At 41.4% G+C, this 15,737-nt stretch overlaps 1 protein-coding gene across 1 annotated transcript in view; it reads right to left on the reverse strand.

Annotated features, from left to right (window-relative positions):
* The window catches only part of kalrnb (kalirin RhoGEF kinase b), a 163,522-nt gene that overhangs the window by 114,325 nt on the left and 33,460 nt on the right, over positions 1-15,737 (reverse strand). Inside the window, exons 4-9 of the mRNA XM_060918780.1 lie at positions 12,829-13,021; positions 11,560-12,060; positions 7,596-7,718; positions 5,327-5,518; positions 3,767-3,898; positions 2,448-2,678 (exon numbers count right to left, since the gene is read on the reverse strand). Of these exons, the coding sequence (XP_060774763.1) occupies positions 2,448-2,678; positions 3,767-3,898; positions 5,327-5,518; positions 7,596-7,718; positions 11,560-12,060; positions 12,829-13,021 (1,372 nt within the window). The remainder of the gene's footprint in view (positions 1-2,447; positions 2,679-3,766; positions 3,899-5,326; positions 5,519-7,595; positions 7,719-11,559; positions 12,061-12,828; positions 13,022-15,737) is intronic.

Here is a 15,737-nt window from a genome sequence, read left to right on the forward strand (position 1 = left end):
CGTGTTGGAAAAGTGAATCCGATCCATGGGAGCCACCTCGCATTTTACAGGACATAAAGGATCTGCTGTTAATGTCAACATCTTGGTGCCACAGCACACCTTCAGAGTCCATGCGTCGATGGGTTAATCCTACATTGTGGTCAGAGCTGTTTTGGTGGCGCAAAGAGGATCTACACAATATTAAAGCAGGTGGTTTTAAGATTATGGCTGATCAGTGTCGCTTGTTCAAAAACAGTGTTACCAGATCCTAAATATACATGTTTTGAATATATATAATTAGGTTTGAAATGACACCTTTGCACTGGAATCATTTGCGTACACACTCACCGGCCACTTTAATAGGAACTTGGTCTTGTTCTAAAATTCCCGTTCTTGGCTGCAGGAGTAGAACCTGATGTGTTGTTCTGTTTTCTGTTGCATGCTGAGATGCTTTTCTGCTCACCACAGTTGTAAAAGAGTGATTATATGAGTTGCTATATCCTTCCTGGCAATAAAGCTCAAACCAATCTGTCCATTTTCCTCTGACTTTTCTTATCAGCAGAACTGTTGCTCACTCACTCAGTGTTTTTTGTTTTTCGCACCATTCTGCCTGCGAAAACTCTCGAGACTGTTGTGTGTGAAAACCCCAGGAGATCAGCAGTTTCTGAAATACTCAAACCAGCAGTCCATCTGGCTCAAACCAACACCCATGCCACAGTGAAAGAAAGTCATACAAAAATTGAGATCACAATTTTTCCCCATTCTGATGTTTGAACATTGTGAACATTAAAGTGCATATCACGGGTAAATTCAGGAGCAAGATCAATGTAATTCTCCTATTTTATATTAAACTTTGGTCAAATATCTGTAACATTCTGCATTCTCTACAATTTTTTTTACCTTGCGCAATACCAGAAAAATTCAGTTGAAATCAAGCCATTTGAGGCGAATTGGTCCTCCTATGAAAAAACTTTGCATTTGAATTTCCCGGGAAACACTGATTTTCGTGACGTCATCTGCGGGACGCCTCCTTCTGAATCCTACGTCAGCGCTGGTTTGTTTATGAGAAAACGACCTGGTGGTTTTCTGCAAATTTCTTCAACGTTATCACGTAATTATTAAAACGGTTAACAGATGGATCGTAGGAGGGTGTAGCAACACCAATCTTGATGGGATTAGTACTCATCGTTTTTCAAAAGACCGGACAATGAGAGAGAAATGGGAGCGTTTGGTCTACACAGGCTGTGCACTGAAACTGCGCAAGCTCACGCAGCCTGCTAGCGCTTCTGCAGATAACGTCACGAATCTGGCTCCAGACTCCCTTGGGATTTTTCCAGATGCGTTTTGTGATTTTATTTTTTTCTGCTGTAGACAGATGGCCTTGTGCAAAATTACCCTTCTGGATAAGTGTGTAAAGGGACATACTTTCATATAAAAAAAAAAAAAAACGAAATTGGTCCAGAATATGCACTTTAACCGAAGCTCCTGATTTGTATCTGTGTGATTTGATGCATTATGCTGCTCTCAAGGGATCGGCTGATTAGAAAACTGCATCAAATAAAACAGCAGGTGGATGGATGGGTGTTTCTAATAAAGTAGCCAGTGAGTGTATTTCACTGTAGGATTAATACGGTGTTATCGTATAATCTGGCAAACCTGTCCTTCGAGCACTCCGCCGGCGGCTGTCTACCTTCCTGAGACCCTGACGAACCGTTTGAAAGGGAAGCATTCAAAGCGCAATAATAGGCCTCGGTGCGCAGGAAGCTCTCTGTATTGTCAGGAGTGTATTGACCACAGTCCAAACATAATACACCAAACCTCCAGAGAGGACGCAGAGCAAATTTCACCCCGCGCTGTGATTCAGCCTCTCTCTTTCTCTCTCCTACACACTCACTGTCCCACGCACACACTCTCAAACATGTATATGCATGTATACATACATATAGACTGTGTATATGCCACATTCACAAAATTAGCTAGAGAAGAGTGATAAATAAAGACAAAACATTAAAATTAATGTCTCTGCTAAGATGTGAGGGGTAATTATTTATTTTTCTGACATGGTTTGGGTCCAGTCATGCACTTAGACGAACACATCACTGCAAATCAATCCTAAGTGCTTATGACTGATCAGCCTACAGTATGATGGGCGTGGTCTTTTCCAGGATGACTCCTCCCCCCATCTACAGTGCTCAGGGAATGTTTTGATAAAAATGAAAACGTTTCACACTCAGGAAGAGTTCTTTTGGACGAATGTTGTGTTCATCACTGATGCCAAAGCTCGCTAATGCATGTTCGTCATGGTCCACCATTTTACGAACAGACTTTGTCGTTTTTTCCCCCCTTTTAATTTGTCACCCGTTTGAATAATAGGCATCACAAATTTGTCATGTCTTCTCACTTCTCGCTCTTTATGCATATACATGTGTGTGTGTGTGTGTGTGTGTGTGTCATATTCAACATCACACCTGCTGCACGTCTTGCTGGAACACACACAGCTGCAGTCTCTGGTGCAGGCGCAGTTTGCGGTGCTGTAGAAGACCATCCAGCCTGCGGTGCTCGTGCACAACCTCGTGCATCACGTCCAGAACGGCACGCACCGCCTGGCTGTAGTCTGCGCCCACTGGCCCCGAGCCAGAGTCAGCCTGAGGCTGTGGCCTTTGCAGGACGTCCAGCAACGTCTTCCCTTTCTGACTCACCTGCAAGAGGACAGAGACATGCTTCCTTCTGTAATCACATCAGACACACAAAACGTTTGGACATGTCTTTGGACTTTAGGAGGAAACCGGAGCACCCAGAGGAAACCCATGCAGGCATGGGGAGAACATGCAAACCCCATACACAAAGGTCCCAGTCGGCTGTGAGGTCCAGAATAAATATATTCAATTATTCTATTCATATTCACTGGATATGAGCAATCGCGCACTCTGATTGGCTACTCGACAACTAGGATATCAACTCATATACTGTGAGTAGAGAAAAACAAAATGGCGGCTTTGTTATCAATTATTTAAAAGAAACAGAAATAGCTAAAAGAATATAGATTTTCCCCCCTCCCCCAATATCGCCTGTTCCACACTCCAGCCCAGTCGGTGGCGGTAATGCACCTTTAAGTTGGTTTACTAACCGCTAACAAACCCTAAAGAAGAAGAAAATGGTGGAGCGTGTTGCTGAACCAACCAAGGACAAAATAAAAACTCTACTCGGAGGGGAAAAACCCAAACAAAAATACAAAAAAAAGCAACAAACTATGGAATGAAAGTATTTGATGGTAAGAACATACCTTTTTTTATTTTTCAAGAATTATTATTTTAGCATTTTTCACAAATTGCTCCTGTCATTTCGCCAGTTTGTTTACATTCTAAGTGCAAATTATTTTGTCGGACGTTTTGCATAAAGCTTTTACTTGTCAAATTTGCAGAAAATTTAAATAAAAATGCTCTCTCTCTCAAAATCCAGTGAATGTGGATAGAATAAAACAGTTATTCCACTCAATCTTGTCATACACGGCGGTGCTACGCGCCTCATCGGCTATCAGCTCATGTACGACTTGAATTCGTGGAATAACTGTTAAATATCTTACTTTTTTTTTTTTTAAACCATAACCAAATTTCAAACTCAGAAGGTTCTTCTGACTCTGATTTCACTCCATACAGTCCATTCGTTGAATCCCCCATAAAGTTTCTGCTTCATTTTAATACAGTATTAGGGTATTTAAAAAAGAACAAAAAGAAAAAAAACCCCGTGATCTTCAGATGAAAGCATTATGAGCAGTGTGAGCACGTACCTCGGTGTATGCAGTGGTCACCTGCTCGTACAGATTCTGATGGCTGTGGATGGCCAGTTCCAGCTCCTGCATCGCCGTGGGCAAGCCTCCATCACTGCACGCTTTCACCCAACCCTCCACACCAGACAGAAACTACCAAACCAAGAACAAACAGAATTTATGTGGCAAATAATCTCTCTGTTGGTGAAAATACAAACATTTGCCTGTTCGTAAATTCAGGATTTAAAGGAACAGTCCACCGTACTTCCATAATGAAATATGCTCTTATCTGAATTGAGACGAGCTGCTCCGTACCTCTCCGAGCTTTGCGCGACCTCCCAGTCAGTCAGACGCAGTCAGACGCGCTGTCACTCCTGTTAGCAATGTAGCTAGGCTCAGTATGGCCAATGGTATTTTTTGGGGCTGTAGTTAGATGCAACCAAACTCTTCCACGTTTTTCCTGTTTACATAGGTTTATATGACCAGTGATATGAAACAAGTTCAGTTACACAAATTGAAACGTAGCGATTTTCTATGTTATGGAAAGTCCGCACTATAATGACAGGCGTACTAACACCTTCTGCGCGCTTCGGCAGCGCATTGATATCTGAGCTCCGTATCAATGCGCTGCCGAAGCTCACAGAAGGTGTTAGTACACCTGTCATTATAGTGCGGACTTTCCATAACATAGAAAATCGCTACGTTTCAATTTGTGTAACTGAACTTGTTTCATATCACTGGTCATATAAACCTATGTAAACAGGAAAAACGTGGAAGAGTTTGGTCGCATCTAACTACAGCCCCAAAAAATACCATTGGCCATACTGAGCCTAGCTACATTGCTAACAGGAGTGACAGCGCGTCTGACTGCGTCTGACTGACTGGGAGGTCGCGCAAAGCTCGGAGAGGTACGGAGCGGCTCGTCTCAATTCAGATAAGAGCATATTTCATTATGGAAGTACGGTGGACTGTTCCTTTAAAGTAAGTGATGTTAGAGTGATATGGTGGGCTCCAGAAATTAAATAAATAAAAAAAAAAGGACTACGCAGGAGGTAACGCATATTAACAAGGCATTAAATTAGCAGTGCTTGTATTTATATTTATGAATAACGTGAAAAAAATTCTGAGAGGAGGAATGCAATGTTCTTGTTAAACGGACACCAAAGGAGGAGGTAGCCAGGTCAGAAGAACATAAAACAAATGATCCAAATAAGCAGAGTTAGCACATTTAGCTGCAGGAGATCAGGGGAAAATTTGTTCAGTGACACAAAGTGGGAGTTATTTTCCCAGCCACAGCAAATTAAACAAGACCAATTCGCAGATGCTAGCAAATAATAAGTGATTATTTGCAACAAAGTTAGGAAAGGTCACCCATGCAAGAAAGCGATAATTTTTAATTTATCAAATTTGATTTTGATGCCATGATTGGATCACATTTCTAAAGTAACCAAAGAAACATTTAAGCTTTGGATAAACAATTTCAAGGTTTAATTTCATTCCTCTGCCAAAATGTGATTGCGGACACAGTGAAGCTCATTAACCCGTCTCTTAAAAGGTAAACATATTACAGCCACGGCTGACCTGCTCAGCTTTCTGGTGGAAAACAGAGGACATGGCGAGAATGGCGCTGCGCTCCTCAAGAGATGAGGCGAAGCTCTTCCAGTCCTGATCCAGCTGTGCTGAAACCTGCTGGATCTGATCGGCGGCGTAGTGGCCTGCCTCACACAGCCGTGTGGCGACCGAGGCGATCCGTGTGATGTTCACATAGGCGTTCTGAATAAATATAAAGAGGAAACACAAGCCATCACGAGCACGTTTAAAAGCATTCCTAAAAATTTACAAAAGGATTTTCTGTCATTTTCAGTTTTTCTTGCAACAGCCGTGTGCAATGATTTTTGTGCTATGACACTGGTAGAAAATCTCAGTGTGGAGATCAGGTTGGTCTGAAACAATGAATGGAGAAAAATGAATCAGCAGATCATTAAGCTCACTAATTCTGATGACTCTGATGATCTGAGTAATTCTAATAGTGTTGTAGTCAAGAGTACCTAAAGTCATGACCAAGACCAGAGTGTATCGAGACCAAGACAAGACCAAGACCAAGGCAGGGTGAGACTGAGTCAAGACCAAGACCAAGGCAGGGTGAGACCGAGTCAAGACCAAGACCAAGGCAGGGTGAGACCGAGTCAAGACCAAGACAAGACCAAGACTTCGAGGGGTTGAGATCAAGTCAAGACCAAGACCAAGGAAGAGTGAGACTGAGTCAAGACCAGGACCAGACCAGTGGGTGTGAAAGGAGGTGGGGTGGGGGAGGGGTGACAGCCGTTAACAGGAAGAAAAATTTCAAATTAGCAACGAGTCACGTTATTGATTGCATTTGAAGCATGAAATCTGACATCCAATTACAGTAACGATGGTAACAAATAAATCAGGCAATGCACAGGCAGTTTAGTGAAATCCACACAGTTGTGGCCTTGACCAGTCTTGAAATAAAATTCCGAGACAAGACAGAGTAAAAATGCGTTCGAGACAGAGACCTGGTCTTGAGACCAGTCTCGGGTTCTACAACACTAAATTCTACTCTTCAAATACTCAAGCTAACTGGAACTCCTCAAATGATCACATTAGAACAAATCCAGCAAATCATCCAGCCATTTCAAACTTATCAAAGTCAACTCAGAAACTGATCCAGCTCACTCAAATTTATGAAATAATCTATCCATCTTACATAAACTCATCACATGACCCAGCTATTTAGACCTCAAGCTAATTCTAACTTCTCAAACGACTCAACTAAATGGAACTTGAGTAAAGGCAACTCAAACTAATCAAATTATCCAGCAAATTCTAACTCATGAAATAATCCAAATGGAGTTTATCAAACAATATAATCAAGATAGTTAACAGTTATTCCATGAAATCGAGTCGTACATGAGCTGATAGCCGACGAGGCGCATAGCACCGAGTCGGCTATAAGCCGTGTACGATGAGATTGAGTGGAAGAACTGTTTTATTCTCTCCACATTCACTGGATTTTGAGAAACAGAGCATTTTTATTTTTTGCAAATTCGATAAATAAAAACTTCATACAAAACGTCCGACAAAACCATTTCTGCTTAACAAACCAGCGAAATGACAGTAGCAATTTGTGAAAAATGCTATAATAATAATTTTTGAAAAATAATAATAAAAAAGAGATACGTTCTTACCATCAAATACTTTAATTCCATATTTTGTTGCTTTTTTTGTTTTTTGGGGGGTTTTATTTTCAAGTAGAGTTTTCATTTCGTCCTCGGGTAGTTCAGCAACACGCTCCGTCATTTTGTTTTTCTCTACTCACAGTATATAAGCTGATAGCCTTGTAGGAGAGTAGCCAATCAGAGTGTGCGACTGCTCATATCCAGGGAATGTGAATAATAACAAAAATTATCCGGTTAATCTGAAAGCAGTTAAAGCATCCAGCAAATCCCAGCTCACTGATAACAATAATCCAGCAAACTAGAACTTATCATCAATAGCAATAATAAAGGCAACTTAAAAAATCCATCTAGTTGAAACTCACCAAATTATACAGCTATCCCAGTCAAACCAACTTAACTCACTTAAACACATCAAATCCAGCGAACACTTGATATGACAACTTGTTGAATGTTTGTGCTAATTCTTTTAAATTAAAAATAATAATAATAAAAAAAAACACTCTAAACAGCTGCAGGTGTTCAAATGTAAGTGATAAAGCAAATAACTTTCCGTGAACAAGCTATTCAATAGCAGGGCTTTTTGAGATACTTGACTATAATGAGGATGACTTTTTGTAAAACAATGATATCACATGCTGTAAGAATCCTACCATGGAGTTCATGGCGAAGTGGTCATGCTGCGTCTGAAGGTCGGTGGCGTGCTGGTAGCTCACCCCGATCTCTGTGTGCGTTTGTAAGAACAGCTCCTTGTTGTGGCCAATCCACTCAAACATCTACATACAGAGAGAGAGAGAGAGGTGAGAAAAAGGACAGCACACTTGCTTAACGGAGTCTGAAGTACTTCCTGTTATGAGGCCATATGGTGATAAACGAGCCTCATGGAGCATAGATTATCGAGTTGAACCAATCAAAAACAAGCACTCCTGCATAAATATTTACTACAGAACAGGCGTATTTATTCAGCAGCAGACGCGAGTCACAGAAAAATTTAGTTGCCCATAGGCAGAGTACAAACCGTTAAATTCACTCCTACTTTCTCTGCAACTCTTCACAAAAACGAACAACAAGTAGATGTCATATTTTGAGCCTGGCTGATTTAATTTAAACACAATATGCTTCTCAACATAAAAGTTTCTTGATCAGTATTGGCACCCCATATGATTAATATTTGCAGAAACTTGTCTTGGAGAAAATAACACCACTGAGCCTCTATGCCTCTCAAGGTTAGAGCCTATTCTAGAAGATCAGACCGCAAGCTGGCCTAGTGGTTAGCGTGTCCGTCTCTTGACCGGAAGATTGTGAGTTCTACTTGTGGTTGGGTCATACCAAAAACCGTTGTAAAAACGGTACCTACTGCCATCTGGTGAGGCACGCTGCAATACAGATGTGAGTAGGGAGTCAAACTCTTGTGGTTACCAGAGGACTGGACTCCCACTGTAACCCTACCTGTACAGGCAAGAGGCCGAGGGCTATAGAAGCGGAGATTGGCGCCGCCCAATGCGCCTTAAGGGCCAAGTTAGTACTGGGACAGGAGACTGCCTGGGAAGACCAGGTCCTGGCATGGGAAGGACTTTGACTTTTTTTACTTTTGTCTTGGAGAAAATAACATCACTAAGCCTCTTCCTCTATCAAGGTCTATCAAGCTTAGAGCCTATTCTAGAAGATCAGACCACAAGCTGGTCTAGTGGTTAGCGTGTCCATCTTTTGGTTGTGAGTTCTAGTCGTAATCGGGTCATACCAAGACAATCATAAAAATGGTACCTACTGCCATCTGGTAAGGCATGCCGCAATACAGATGCTAGTAGGGAGTCAAACTCTTGCAGTTACCAGAGGACTAGACCCCCAACATAGCCTTAGCTATGTAGTAGGCGAGAGCCCGAGGGCTGAAACGGAGATTGGCGCCACCCGATGTGCCTGGTAGCATGGGAAGGACTTTGACTAGAAGATCATGGAAACGCTGACACACAAAAGATTTCAACAGTCTGAGGTTTACACATTTGGGTACCATTTTAGACCACGTATTATGAGTAGGGGTCAAACCCAGAGACTAAGAAAGTCACTGAAAATTTTTTATTTTGCATCCCGAAAGAATTTCTGTGTTGATTTTGATGTACGTTCAGGCAAGTTGTAACCTTGTGGCAGACGCAACCAGGATTTGGGCTAAAATCTTAGTAATTTACAGTTAATTCAGGGGGTTGTGTTTGTATCCAGTCCTCTTGTTTGGCAAAGAAATCAATTTTGGTCTCATCTGAGAAGAAAACGATTTATTTTTCTTTTCTTTTTTTCTCCCAAGGTTTGGATTTGTTATGAATATTCTTTATAGGCTTAAATAAATTTGACCAATGTTTTGGAGAAAATACTATTGTGTAATAAATATAGAATAGTTCTTTTGGATCATTCTTATATATTGAAGAATAAGTTTCCAAATGCTTTAATGGAAAGTTCAAATCAAACGTTATGACAATTTTTGCTCAGTCTTTTGAAGGGTGCCAATGATTTCAGAGTCAACCGTATATCGCGTTTGTCCTGTTATCCGTCTTGAGAATACCCGATCTTCATTTCAGCTTTCCATGTCATTCTTTCACCACAAGTTTTCTCACTCCGTTCTCTCTTTGTACCACTTGTCATAAGGTCTATTCTCTCTCACACTGTCTCTTTCTCATTTGTTCTCTCAGGCTGGATGTCAGTGGTGTTCTGGCAATATCGGAGCACAGATGGGCCGTGCCGGCAGGACTGGGCTTGTGTGAAACTCCTGCTCGGTTTGAATTTAAACGGAACACAAGCTCCCGCACAAAAACCAGCCTCTTGGGAGAGCAAAGTGGAGAAACATCACTGTTATGAAAATCCAGACAGACCTCAACATTCCTCACTTCATTACCATCCTGTTTTAGCATTTGGAAATGACTCCACAATTAAATCCTTAACTAAACATTACAGCATTCCCGAGCAAAGAATCATCATTCTGTTTAAATTTCATATTCACCCAATTACTGCACCATGGGTTGTTATATAGATGCATTATTACATTAAGCCTTTATTACCCTAATACACAGACATAGTTGTGAGATACTTAGAGAACAATTACATCACCCAGACGCAGATTTCATAACACAATGACCTATGAGATGGTAAACAAATGACACGCTAGACATTCAAATGGTTATAATTGTAGGATTATCACTGGCTTATGAAGAAGGCTAATCGTTCAGCTCGCTAACTAGCAAGACTGAAAGCCTGAAGATTTAATTTAGTCAGCAAACAGAAGTTAAGTCTTCTATGCAGATGTTGTAAAGGCAGTATGACAATGAAAACCAGATAAAAACATAGAGAATGTTAACATTTCACTCAGATGTGTCGGTAAATTCTTAAGAAAAGACTCCATGTGACTAATATTACACTGTAATTACACTTAGCATTGACCGCTAACTAATCTCCCATGGGCTTCCCCGTTTAAAAAAACAAAAACCCATGGCGTGAAAAGTTTACAAGACAAACTTTTGAGTAAACAAAAAATAAAAAGGAAGAAAATCAGACAGAACAATCTCAGTCAGTCTACCGACAATATCCACAAAAGAGTGCCATGAAATTTAGCGTGACATTGACAAAATTGTGTAATATTGCTCACCCTTGATTGTGCAGCACAAACAAACATTTTAATACACAGTACATCATTTTAATATAACTGCATTTAATGTGGTTTTACAAAAACGCATCTTTGTTAAATTGCTCTTCTTATAATAAATATAAAAATAGCCTGTTATCACCTCAACATGACACTCACTGGCCACTTTATTAGGAACAACCATCCACCTGCTGTTTGATGCAGTTCTCCAATCAGCCGATCCCTTGACAGCAGCACGATGCATAAAAATCACGCAGGTACAAATTAAGAGCTTCAGTTAATTAACATTCACTTCAAACGTAAGAATGGGAAAAACTGTGATCTCAATTTTTGTGTGACTTTCTTTCACTGTGGCATGGGTGTTGGTTTGAGCCAGATGGACTGGTTTGAGGATTTCAGAAACTGCTGATCTCCTGGGGTTTTCACACACAGCAGTCTCTAGAGTTTACGCAGAATGGTGCGAAAAACAAAAAACACTGAGTGAGTGAGTGAGTGAGTGAGTGAGTGAGTGAGTGAGTGAGTGAGTGAGTGAGTGAGTGAGTGAGCGACCATTCTGTGGGTGGAAACAAACGCCTTGTTGACAGAGTTCAGAGATCAGAAAATGGCCAGATTGATTCGAGCTTTTTTGCCAGGAAGGATATAGTAAATCATATAATCACTCTTTACAACCATGGTGAACAGAAAAGCATCTCAGCATGCAATAATAAAGTTGTTTTTAATGCCCAATAAATTATTTAAATGGCCTAAGAATATAGGTATACATGCTTTCTCTGTCATGAAAAAATGTGCAAGGATCTATAAATAAGCATAAAATCAAAAACAGCTAGTTAACCGCTCCTAAACTAGCTTGCATTTGTGACAAGTCGAAAAAATGCGATCTCTGTTATTTGTCTATATAAACAAATGTGTCCCAAGTGCTCTATGGTGCTTAATCAGCCATCCAAGAAAGTTAACAATTCAAATTATTTTTTCATATTTCATCTTTTCCTCACCTTTTCGGCGTCCTGCTCATACAGTCGAAGCTGGAAGCACTGATCCAATTGCTGTTTGCGCTTATGCCAGGCCTGTAACAGGTGCTGCCGCGCAGCCTGCAGTTTGTCCAGCAAGGCGGTGACTCTGGGAACGAGGCTCTGAAAGTCAGGTCCTCCAGACAGGCGACCGTCCCCGCCGTCCCTGATTTTCTGCAGTAGACGCTGTCCCTCATGCTCTAGCTCATCCACTGGCGCCTTGGTGGCGCTCTTTCTCAGGCGTGCATGCTCCTCTAGCAGCTTGCGTGCTTCCTCAGCGTCCGCGGCCATCTCCTGGCGCGAGAGCGTCTCCTGAAGCTCCTCTAGGCGCGAGAGGAGGTGCAGCGCTCCACACGTGAACTCCTCTAAAGACACACGCAGCTCTGTCCACTCAACGTGGTCGTATTCCAGCGTGCCGTCCAGGTCGGCCGTCAGCTGGGACGGGTCCACCAGTTTAGTCAGGCCCTCCACGGATACCATGCTCGTCTGCAACGAACAAGAGGGGTCAAGGAGTTCAATAAACCAACCACACTTAACCATGAAACATCCCAGAATTTTAATACAGTTAAGCAAGCATTCACAACTGTAATAACCAATATCACAACATTATTAACCCTGTAATATTAACAACAGAGTATTTGGACATGAACAGACTTTTTGTTCTTTTTTTTATTATTTGTGGATTTGTTTCAATTCAGAATGACTTTGAAAATAGAAATTGAGGTAACGACTTTGCCCAAACAAGGAAATGTGGCCTTTATAAAAATAAGAGCTATTATGAAGCTTTGGACTGACCATGTCTGAAATTAGAGGATACCAGGAAATATTTAACCACAGAACCTCTGAACTAAGCTAGCTAGTGTAGTAATCATATGCTAAATGAAACGCATGCAATTTTCAAAACTGGCACTTGAAGTCCTCGAGTTCCTGAAAAGGTTCCTGCAATAGAAACTTCCAGTGGCTTTCAGGAAGTCCTGGGATTTAAAATTCATAACCTTCGTGTAACCTACTGAACCATTAAACTCCTACTATCTGTATCTTTCAACGTTGAGCAGTTATGCTGTCGGATACGGTCCGCTATCTGACATCTCAAATCTTATTAATTCCGGAGATAGCCATCAAATTCTATAATGATATTTTGCAGAAAGTTTAGAAAGTCATCAACTATCAATGTAAATGAGTATATCCAAGAATTGCAACACGGCAGACTGTATATCGGAGACAAGCACCAAATTAAAACACGCAGTTAGAAACCTCAAATGTGAATTTAGCACTGCCGAAGTTGGTCTTTTGCTTCTGCCAGAAGTTGTCTGGTTTGATGATTAGAGCCACGCAGATCTCAGCTGGGAACGCTTCCTGCAACGTCTTCAGTAGCGGCTTAATCAGGTCCCACTTAGAGCCACGCATATCAATGATTACGGTAAAGCCACGCTTACTAACATCCTCACTGCACAGAGAGAGAGAGAGAGAGAGAGAGAGAGAGAGAGAGAGAGAGAGAGAGACATTAAAATACCAGAAAACTTTCATGAAGCTTCTACAAATAAAACCAAATCAAGCTCAATGTAGCCAGCATGCAGTGTGCAAAAGTAAATATGTACTGATGCAGTGTTGAGGGTTTAATTGCAATGATTCACATTTCAATAAAACAATCACAGCCTTTATGGTTTCTCATACTGCAAGCTGTAAACGGAGATTCACTGTGAGTTTCCAGACCATAATAAAGCTGCTTGGTGCCAATGCAGTAACAAATAAGGATGAAACACACCGAATACCACATTTATAATAGGTAGCAACTGCGTGAGCAGTTACCATGCAGGAGGCAAAGTGTTTACGTCTTTTTGTGGTAAACTGTGAAAAAACAACACTTGCTTGTTCACAAGAATTGTGTCGTGCACCTATCCTCGGAACACTCAAAGTCAAAGTCTCTCCCGTGCCAGAATCTGGTCTTCCCAGGAATAACCACGCCCTTAAGGCGCATTGGGCGGTGCCGATCTCCGCTTCTATAGCCCTCGGCCTCTCGCCTATACAGCTAGGGTTACAGTGAGGGTCTGGTCCTCTTGTAACTGTAAGAGTTTGACTCCCCACTCGCATCTGTATTGCAGCATACCTTGCCAGACAGCAAGAGGTACCATTTTTATGATGGTCTTTTGATATGACCCTACCACGGTCAAGAGGCAGACATGCTAACCACTAGGCCAGCTCGCGGTCCTGGGAGCACTACGCGTTAGGAATACGCCCAAGGTAGTACCCCAGTCCTTCTCACGGCATCATTCACACACAGCATAGCCACGGTGAATTCCAGGGTGGTTTAATGGGGTCTGACCCCTAACCACTTGTAGAAGCCTTTAATAGATAAAGCGAAAATATACAGCATTTCCATAACCATGACAAAAATGACACTTTTGGTCACCCTTACAATAAACCAAACTATTCTGTTAACCTTCCTCACTGTTAACTGTATTGTTATTTTCTCAGGAGGAGAAACTTGGCTACATAGCTTAGTATATTAATTTGAAAGGAAATGTACTGCTTGTCCTGTGAATTTATTTACCACACCGGTCAACACATGTAATTTAAAAATCACTTGTGTGTGTGTTGAATGAATATTTGATGCTAGCTAACAGATTTTGCTGCTAGTTAGCTGAGGTAATGTTAGCTACTATCAACGCCTAGCATGGTCACTTTGTAGCTAAAGTACTTATATACGCCTTTTATGCCCCCCCCCCCCCCCCCCCCACACACACACACATCTATTATAGCAGTTAGGAGTATTCCCACAAGTTCTTTTTCATGTTTAGTATAAGCTAGTTGCCCAGTGCTAACTAGCTAGAATTGCACGGACTGAAGAAAATAAAACAGATATGACCGCTAGTTAGCAAGCTAACACGTCTTAAACATCCTGAAAACACATTAAATATGTTTGCATTGAAGTTTTGAGAGATATTTGAGAGATATTCAATATCTCTGTGCTTGGGTACAATCTTCTGAGCGAGACATAATTAGAAAAGCATTAGCATGGAAAGCTAACGTGAAAATCTAATTTAATCTTGTAGTGTAAAGCTGTCGTTTTGGATTGCTACAGTCGAAACAGTGCTCAGTGATCAGAAAGCTAGACTTTAACAAAAAACAACTTGAACGATCAGTAAATGTTACTTATATAAGAATGCTAAGAACAGTACTCAATGTCAGACGGCAAGATCGCATTCCAAATACAGTTCTGTATGGAAAACTACTATCTATTTGCAGCTAAATAGCTGTCAGGAGAATGGGTGTTGCTGGCAGAGGTGGACAGGAACGAAGTACATTTACTTAAGTACTGTACTTGAGTACGCCTTTTGAGTACCTGTACTTTCAAATCGAAGTCCTTCCTACGCCATGTGGCGCATAGGGCGACGCCGATCTCCGTTTCCGTAGCCCTCGGCCTCTCGCCCATTACATAGCTAGGGTTACAGTGGGGAGCTGGTCCTCTGGTAACCGCGAGAGTTTGACTCCCCACGTGCATCTGTATTGCAGCGTGCCTTGCCAGACGGAAGTAGGTACCATTTTTATGATGGTCTTTGGTATGACCTGACCGTGAGTAGAACTCGCGATCTCCCGATCGAGAGGCAGACATGCTAACCACTAGGCCAACTCACGGTGCATCTGTACTTCACTTGACTATTATTTTTTTTGGAAATTTATGACTTTAACTTCACTACATTTGAAAGACAAATTTCGTACTTTTTACTCCGCTACATTTGGTCCTCGTTACTCGTTACTATGAAGCAGATTTGAAAGTGGATGTTTTTGCTTTGCTTTTCTAAAACGTGATTGGTTTTTCGCAGGTGACACTGAGACAGCCTATCAGTAATCACTAGGGTCACATCATGTCCATAGACTGGATAAAATCAAGTTCAATGATTTCTCAGCAGCATTATTTGAACATGATCAGTTGATGGAAGGAGGCGGTTCTTCTGGGGAATGCACGCATCCATGGCAATACCTAGAACCCATGCTTCAGTTTTCTGAAAGGAATAAAGATTCGTTTCACTTTAAATGTTTGATTTGTTTGCCTAAAACGGAGCCTACAAAAACTCGCCGTCCAACCTGCAGAAGCATATTGAGGTATATAAACGTTTTATTCCAAGAGAAAGCTTGCAACAAAGTTGTCTGTGCTTTTAGAG

Source organism: Neoarius graeffei, chromosome 4 (assembly GCF_027579695.1).
Source record: "Neoarius graeffei isolate fNeoGra1 chromosome 4, fNeoGra1.pri, whole genome shotgun sequence".
NCBI classification, from domain to species: Eukaryota; Metazoa; Chordata; class Actinopteri; order Siluriformes; family Ariidae; genus Neoarius; species Neoarius graeffei.